This window comes from Micropterus dolomieu, linkage group LG05, assembly GCF_021292245.1.
Source record: "Micropterus dolomieu isolate WLL.071019.BEF.003 ecotype Adirondacks linkage group LG05, ASM2129224v1, whole genome shotgun sequence".
NCBI lineage: Eukaryota > Metazoa > Chordata > Actinopteri > Centrarchiformes > Centrarchidae > Micropterus > Micropterus dolomieu.
Genome location: NC_060154.1, coordinates 32577072 through 32585890, shown reverse-complemented (window position 1 = coordinate 32585890; position 8819 = coordinate 32577072). Strand labels below are relative to the sequence as shown.

The 8819-nt window shown below is 40.6% G+C and overlaps 1 protein-coding gene across 4 annotated transcripts in view; it reads right to left on the bottom strand.

Moving 5' to 3' along the window:
- rad23ab (RAD23 homolog A, nucleotide excision repair protein b) overlaps positions 1-7777 on the bottom strand; it is a 21510-nt gene extending 13733 nt beyond the window's left edge. The window contains exons 1-3 of one of the 4 annotated variants that reach the window (XM_046049189.1): positions 7521-7777; positions 5986-6067; positions 2489-2568 (exon numbers count right to left, since the gene is read on the bottom strand). In XM_046049189.1, the coding sequence (XP_045905145.1) occupies positions 2489-2568; positions 5986-6067; positions 7521-7589 (231 nt within the window). In that variant the 5' untranslated portion in view covers positions 7590-7777. Of the gene's footprint in view, positions 1-2488; positions 2569-5985; positions 6068-7197; positions 7309-7520 lie in introns of those variants that run through there. The other 3 variants (XM_046049188.1, XM_046049187.1, XM_046049190.1) reach the window with 3 other exon arrangements.
- Between the last annotated feature and the right edge of the window lie 1042 nt (positions 7778-8819).

The following is an 8819-nucleotide window of genomic DNA, read 5'->3' as shown; positions in this document are numbered from 1 at the left end:
GGAGCAGCCATTCTACTAAATGTCTTTGCTTACACCGGAAGCACTGCAGTGCGTCCATAGTCCAGGAAGCGTCCCAGCGTCAAGCAGCACAGCGCAGATGAACCGGGCAGGAACGGCAGAGAAACGGTAAATTTTCAAAACAAAATACCCGTTATAGACTTCCGATCATATATCAACAATAAACACAGTTAAATCAGACAAAAAAGAAACATTTTTACTACATAGCCAACTTAATCATTGTAGAAGCACAAAAAACAAGCACTAATCACCAAACCAACAAAATCTAAACATGTCGGCAAAGTCCGGCAGGTAAAACGCTCTTATTCTGAAATGCTCCCTTGCTAGATGCACGGACCCGTAAAGACGAGAAAGGAGAGTTAGCCACAGAGAGCTCTGAAGAATGTAGTAGAAGCACAAAAAGGACAGTTAAAACAAGTCATTAACGTGGGGCAGTGGAAGCGGACGCCGTAAATAAACTGCTGCACACACACAGCCTACGCCCCTCCCTCAAAATTCCCATGATGCATGAGGGTGAAGGGAGTTTTGTTAAAATGTGCTAATAAGTTTGCCATTTGTTTGAAGTACAAATGTTACTTTATGATTTTTGTTTATTAAAATGTGTCTCCTTGGAATCTAGTGTGTTTGTTGGTAATTGACATTCTTGTGGTGGTTTACCATTGAAACTATGAGTGAAGGGACTGTTTCATTTGATAAGAGCTGCTGAATTCTCTCAGGAAAACACACTGTGGTTGTTAGTTTGTGTCCACTATAATCAGCAGACCTAAACTTCATAGTTCACGTGGTGGGCCCCCCTACCAGTGTGGGCCCTTGGTTGGCCACCCCCATGTGCCCACGCTACCTCCACTTATGGTTACACCGTGTGTCATCTAAAGTTTGACCGTTTCATATTTTCTGTTTATGTAACGGCCACATGTGAGCGAGAAAACAGCTGAAAGTGACATTACAGACAATCTGTGACTGTGTGAATCGTTTCAGTTGTTTTCTTTTCCCTCCAACTGACGCAAAAACACATTTGCCTGTGATTATGGTATTACATATTACTTAATACTGAAATAAATCCTTGTCAGAAACATTTAAAGTTTTAAGTAAAGTAGCCTAATTAATGTCAGTTATTGTTATTATCACAACACATCAGTGACGTGTATTTTAGATTAATTTTAAGATGTTAATAATGTCATTATTCTAATATGCTTCATCAGGATGATTGAATAAAATATTGATTTATTGATTAGAAATGTTTTTGATATTTATTCTGGATCAATTGTTATGTTAATTGAGTAATAGGCTGCATTTTTTATTTTAAAATACACAACATTAGTCTAGATTAATTGACTAATTGAAAAAAAAAAATCGGTGTATTTTTATTTTTATATAGTTCTTAATAGAATTCCTTAAACCTTTTATTAATACCTTGATGATCTTTAATAATAGTACCATCAGACTGTCTGGCTGGAATCATTCTGGAGTTTTCCAGCGAGTAATATCCCTGTTTCCTCTCCCATTTCACAATTTTTACTATTCAATTGATACAAAGCAAGATTCAGTTTTTCATTTGTTAATGCATTTAAATCTGATTTTACTTTAATGAATTCCTGATATACATGGGGTGGTGATGGAGCAGTGGATAAGACACATGCCTTTGATGTGAGAGACCCGGGTTCGAATCCACTGTGAGACACCAGTGTGTCTCTGAGCAAGACACTTAACCCCTAGTTGCTCCAGAAGTGTGCGACCTCTTACATATATAGCAATTGTAAGTCGCTTTGGATAAAAGCGTCAGCTAAATGAAGAATATCTATGAATATCTATAAAATTGATTGCCTCACTGATAGAGTTGATCAGATGATCTTTCATTTTGGCTTTTAGCCAAATGGAAGAGAAGAGACAATTACTGTCAACGAGCCTGTATGTTTACTGTCATACTTTATTTAACTTTAATTTGTTACTTTGTTCAATTTTAATACCTTCTTTATCATCTTTATACCCCTGTGCCAAATGTTTAATATTTAGTGCAATTTTTGTTAACAGAGTAAATTTTATTTATTGTTTTGGTTGTGTGGTTTTATTTATTTTTGTTTTAATTATGTAAGATATTTAAATTGATATTTCAATTCTAACGTCTGAATATTCTTAAGAATAAAACATTCTGTTGCTCTTTGAAAGGGTGTATATTCATTATTATGATATTATCATTATATAAGTGTCATAAAACGGTCTTAAAATGACAAATAATATAATTAAACGCAATTATTTCTGGGATCATTTAATGTATTCCATGGACATTTCTGATGTAAAATGTCTATGGAGGAAGTCCAAGTGATTACCACTGACAAAAGCTTAACAGCAACATAAAATAAAAGGCAACTGGAAATAATTACTGAACAAAAGCAATACAATACTTCTGTTCAGAGCAGAGTGGTGAGGATGACATACTCTGTCTAAAACAACAATTTGAAGAGACACTAACCTTCGTAACCATGACCACCACAAAGTTTTTCTCATCGATTTTGTAGTCTTTCAGTGGGGTGTCATCATTTAAGATTTTGCCTGTGACATTCAAGGAGAAACAGCAAATGAGAAAAGATTTATGACTATGGGAAAATATGGAACAAAATCAAACAGTTTCTAGTTAGGACATATCAGGGGTACACAGTGGATACGTTATTATCCTATGTAAGCACTTTTTTGGTTTGACCTCTGTACATTTTATGTATGGACTTAGAGTGGTGAAATGCTGAAGTGAGTGCTGTGTTGAATTGCATTTACTCACACAGTCGGAACAGATCAAACTGATGCCGAAATAACTACAATATGATGGAGATTTGTTAAACATTTGAATTCATGCTTTGTCAGGTCTGTCAGCAGGACCGCATGACAACAACTTCTAAAATGTTACATACACATATTTTCTGAACTCACCAGGTAGTTCAACTTCCTCGCTTTCTTTTCTCCCAGCAATATCCAGTTTTGTCCATGTTTTATATGAATATGAAGTAGTAGTCCAACAGAGCTCTGTTGCTAACAACAACACTGGAACTGGATATGCATGGAAGCTAGCTGCTGAGAAGCTCCAGTGAAGATACATCAACATTGTAATCCTAAAAACTAAAGTAAAAATCTAACTTAATAAAAGCAGATTACTCCGAGCTCCTTCCGTGGTAGTTGTCAGAACAGAATCCAGACCGACTACAGGTGTTTGTGTCCAAAAGCTGCAGCACTGCTCCCGTCTCTGTCCTCGACTCACCCCCCAAGTTTAGCAGCTCTCCGTCTCTGCGACTTTCTCGCTCAAGTTGGAAATTTTCAACTTCACCCCCTCCGCTCCGCCCAGGAATTCGCTGCTCTACGCGTCTTTGTATTGACTTTGTATGTAAATGCACCGCCCCCAACGCTCACTTCGCTATTGGTCTGAAAGCACCATTACACAGTCACAGCACTTTGCAAGTTCACAGGTGCTTCACTGAGTATTCTCAATGTGGCTTTAGTACTTTAAGTAGGCAAAAACCATGAGCTATTCTAAGATATACAGAGGCTGTGACGTCCTACATCAGCTTCTGTGAGGACAGCTGCATTCCAACACGCACCAGGGTGAGTTATAACAATGACAAACCCTGCTTCACAGCTAAACTCAGACAGCCGAGGTTGGAAAAAGAGGAGGCATTTAGGAGTGGTGACCGGGCCAGGTTTAAGGAGTCAAGTCAAAGTACAGGTTTAGCAAGGCTGTGCGCAGAGAGACTACAACACCAGTTCTCAAAAAATGACTCGGCTTCTGTCTGGAGAGGCTTCAGACAGATCACCAGCTACAAACCTAAAACCCCCCACTCCATGAACGACTCGCACCTTGCCAACGAGCTGAACCAGATTTACTGTTGTTTCGAAAGACAATGGGACAGATCTGACACCATCCCCCGTCACACCACTGACCGGCCACAGTCCTCCATCTCATCCCCCACCTCCTCCCCCTCTCTTACCATCCAGGAGAGGGATGTCAACAGACTGTTCAGGAGACAGAAACCTCGCAAAGCAGCTGGGCCGGACTCTGTCTCCCCATCCACCCTGAAGCACGGTGCTGATCAGCTGTCTCCGGTGTTCAGACATTTTTAACACCTCCCTGGAGACATGCCATGTCCCAGCCTGCTTCAAAGCCTCCACCATCATCCCTGCCCCCAAAAAACCAAGGACCACGGGACTAAATGACTACAGACCCGTCGTCCTGACCTCTGTGGTTATGAAGTCCTTTGAGCGCCTTGTGTTGTCCCACCTAAAATCCATCACAGACCCACTCCTGGACCCCCGGCAGTTCGCCTATAGAGCCAACAGGTCTGTAGATGATGCAGTGAACATGGCCCTTCACTACATCCTCCAGCACCTGAAGTCATTCTGGACCTGCTGCAGGACAAGCTGTCCCAGCTGAGCGTGCCTGACTCCACCTGCAGGTGGATCACAGACTGCCTGACGGACAGGAAGCAGCACGTGAAGCTGGGAAACAATCTCTCTGACTCCAGGACCATCAGCACCGGTTCCCCTCAAGGCTGCATTATAGCAACAGCTGCACCTGTGCGGCTGTGGCTGGGCAGCTGTGGCTCAGGAGGTAGAGCGGGTTGCCTGTGGTGGCTGTTCTGCCAGTATGAATGTGTGTGAATGTTAGTTTCTGTTTGAGCACTTAGGCTCAGTGAATGAATGTGTGTGAATGGTAAATGCAGATGTAGTGTAAAAGCGCTTTGAGTGGTCAAGAAGACTAGAAAGGCACTATACAAGTATGGAGCATTTACATTTACCTCCAGACACCAGTCTGTCAAGCTCCTGAAGTTTGCGGATGACACCACCCTCAGTGGGCTCATCTCAGGTGGGGATAAGTCTGCCTACAGGTGGGAGATCAACCATCTGGTGACCTGGTGCAGCCAGCCCCACCCTCCCCCATCATCCTGTGTGACTCCCCCATTCACCACTGTGGACTCCTTCCGCTTCCTGGGCACCATCATCTCCCAGGACCTCAAGTGGAAGCTGAACATCACCTCCATCACCAAGAAGGCCCAGCAGAGGATGTACTTCCTGCAGCAGCTGAAGAAGTTAAGCCTGCCAAAGTCAATGATGGTGCACTTCTACACCGCCATCATTGAGTCCATCCTCACCTCCTCCATCACCATCTGGTACGCTGCTGCCACTGCCAGGGACAAGGGCAGGCTGCAGCGTATCCTTCACTCTGCAGAGAAGGTGATTGGAAGGTGATCACCTTCCTTCTCTTCAGGACCTGTACCACTTTGAAGTGAGCAGTAAATATAGCAGCTGACCCCTCCCACCCTGGACACAAACTGTTTCAGACTCCTTATCAAGTGTTGCAGACCCCACCTTATCAACAAGGACTGGGCCCCCTACTGTCAATTACTCTCTACGCACAACTGTGCTTTATGGTCTTGTTGTGAACTTGTCAGCATTTTATAGTATTATTGTATACTTGTACTTGTACTTTTTGATCTCCTTACTTATTATATATTTCTATTTATGTTCATGTGTACTGTAAGCACCAATTTATACCAGGGCAAATTCCTCAGATGTGAAAATGTACCTGGCAATAAACCCGATTCTGATAAGAAAACAATGGAAGAAGTGTGTGGCATGATGTGAAGTGAAGTGTTGTTTCTTAGCCCATCTTTTTCTACATGTGGACACCTAGGAGTGTATTTTGGCTCTTAGACCATGGGCACAGAAAAACTGCAGTTTTATTTAAAATCAGCATCCATTTTGAAGTGTGTTTGTAGTGATTTTAGCCCATGGTTAGGTTAATTTCACATCTGTGAATTCTAAGCACTGCTGCTATGGTTACAATTAAATATACACCTTGAGCAATGATTTTGAAAGGTGAACAACTGATAAAAACAATGTGAGTTATGTGAGCATATTCTGGGGCTTTGGTGTAACTGAATGATATTTCACTGTGTTTTGTCCTCTGTAAATCCTCTTGTTCACCTGCATAGATGAGTTTTTGTCCTGCAGCAGGAAATGCATCTTTTCCTCTGTCCGCCTCTATTTTCTCCTTCAGGGCTTCCACCTGACAAACATCAACAGATAAAACATTGATATTACTGGGAGAGTAACTGAAACTGAATCCACTCCAAATGTTACTCTGCGTCACTGAAAATGAGAGAAGGTCAGCGCAAGGCCTGACGAATATCATCTGTGTTATTATGGGAATGTGTTCATTTTCAACACTGGTGTTCTTCAAAGAATTGCGTATTAAGTCAGACCAGCAGACTGTACACAAGGGTTTCTGTGTAGACTGTTAAATCAGAAACATTATACAAAACTGGCTATAGATGTTGGCTGAAGTTGATATTCTCTAAATGGAGAGATAATCATATGCTCTGAGTAATTATTATGCCATATGCACTCTTTTAAGATCCATGTTCTGAGGACTTAAAAAAAAAAATCTGTTTGTCTAGTGAGTTACTTATGTAAACATGCTTTTTTGTGTATCCATTTGTCATTAGTTGTCTGACACAGAGGTTTTTTGTATTGTTTTTTATTTGAATATGGATCACTGTTTGTACTGTTAGTTTCTATTTGTGTAAGAAGTATAATCTAAATAATAATAATACGACCTGGGAGAATTATAGCATTGTTAAATAAGTAGATCCTCGCAATGATTGAAAAAAGCTACCATATTTGGTGACAAATAATAAATGTTGACATTTTAGGTGGTGTAATGGTGCGCGCTTGTGTTTAAGATTAGGTTAGCTCAAGTGATATGGTTCACGTGATAACATAAACATCAAGCACCTAATATTAACTACTCCATGTTGCTTGCTGTGTGATAAGAAGACTCGACAAGACTTTCTCTAACATTTTCTCTAACAAAGATTTACTTATTAGTCTTCCTATTACTACCTTAACAGAAAACAGGTTTCAAATACTGCATCGTCATTCATGGTGAGAATCTGAAACTAGTCAAACACTATCAAGATGAAAGAAAGTAGAAAAAACATTTCCGGTCGGTGTTTTCAATATAATGCCTCCAAGCCGCTCATACATTTTTTTACGTCCTTAGGAATACCAAGAAGCAAAGTCAAAACTATATTTGTATACTATATATTTCATTGTATTATTTACCTGATTAATTCGCAAAGCGTAGGGTGTTCGTTGTATTTCAATGTAATTCAATTAAAACTGTTACGCTTTTACCTTGAAGGGATACTTGCTCAATTCCGGTCAATTCACGCTCTAACTCAGTCCTACATTACCTGACATGAACTCAGTCACGGTACGATCCTGCACAAATGCCAACTTATCTGGCCGCATATTTGTCACATTGACGTAACGCTGCTTTTTCAAACAAGCAAAGGAACTAGCCTATCTCCTTTTTAGAGCTAAGCAGCCTTTACCGCGGCCATGTCTCAACATTAGCTAACATTCCCGTATGCTAACGTTAACGTTACAGTGTATGTGCCAGCCCTCCCGGCCTGACCGTGTTTACTTCAGCCCCGTTAACTTCTAACGTTACTCACCGTCAATTCTGGGTCTATTTCTATTTTGAACGTCTGCTGTTGGAGGGTCTTCATTGTTATCGTCAGCATGTTTCGACGCGGTGTCAGAGGCAGCTGGGGTCCAAAATCAGTATATTCACGGCAATTTCTCGACTCTAGTCGCTCTTTTTCGCACTATCTGTTTATCAGGGTCTAAATGTATGTGTGACTCAGCTGTCTCAGTGCCGTGAAGCAGGCTGGACAGGGACGCCATCTACCGCCGGAGGCAGGCACAACATGCTGCCGCCTTCAAGGCCTGTCGGAAATATTCCCACTCGGAGAACGCAGTAAATTAGTCAAGACAACGGTCCTTGTCTCTTCATCTGACCCTGACTTCACCCTAGGTGATGTGATGGCTAAGTCAATGCATTCATAATACCTCTCTATGCTCATGTCTAATTAAAATCACTGAATTGAATGCCTACTATTTGCCCTCTATTGCAAACTGACAGTATTACATGTCTGGAGTGTAGCCTATAGGATTTTTTTTGATGATTCATAATTTTATTGATTTTACAATATAGACAAATGTGCAAATCATAAACAAACTAAAAACAGGATTCCACATTTCCCAAAATGCAACCAATTACATATTTTTATCAGTGCAATTAAATAATCTTCTATTGATTCAATTTGTTATTACACACTTATCTTGGTTTAATCATAACATCCCATACTGTATGTAACTGTAATCAAAATTCTCCCTGAAAAACTTCCATTTACTGGGCATTGAGTAATGAATGTGTCAGCTGTCTTATGGTGTTGTAGGTATATGACAGCACATGCTCATGTTTGCTCTGGCACCCGTTTCCATTGTAGGAGATCATTTGGCTAAAATCCTGAACTGGGTATTTGAATAATAATAATAATAATAATAATCCTTATTTGTAGAGCCCTTTTCAAAAACAAGTTACAAAGTGCTTTAACAAGTGTAAAGAATAATACAAAAAAAACAAGATAAGAGCATGAAAAATTAATATAAAATTAGTAAAATACAATAAAATAAAAGGGATAAAATAAAGTCAAATAAGATCGGGAAAAGCTCTCCTATAAAAGTATGTTTTAAGAAGGGACTTAAAAGAGTTCACTGACTCAGCCGACCTGATTTCCTCGGGTAGGCTGTTCCAGAGCCTCGGGGCCCTGACAGCAAACGCTCTGTCCCCTTTAGTTTTCAGTCGAGACTCTGGAACAGACAACAGACCTCTGCCCGAGGATCTCAAGGTACGTGCTGGTGCGTATGGGACTAAAAGGTCAGAAATATAACAAGGCGAGAGGCCATGA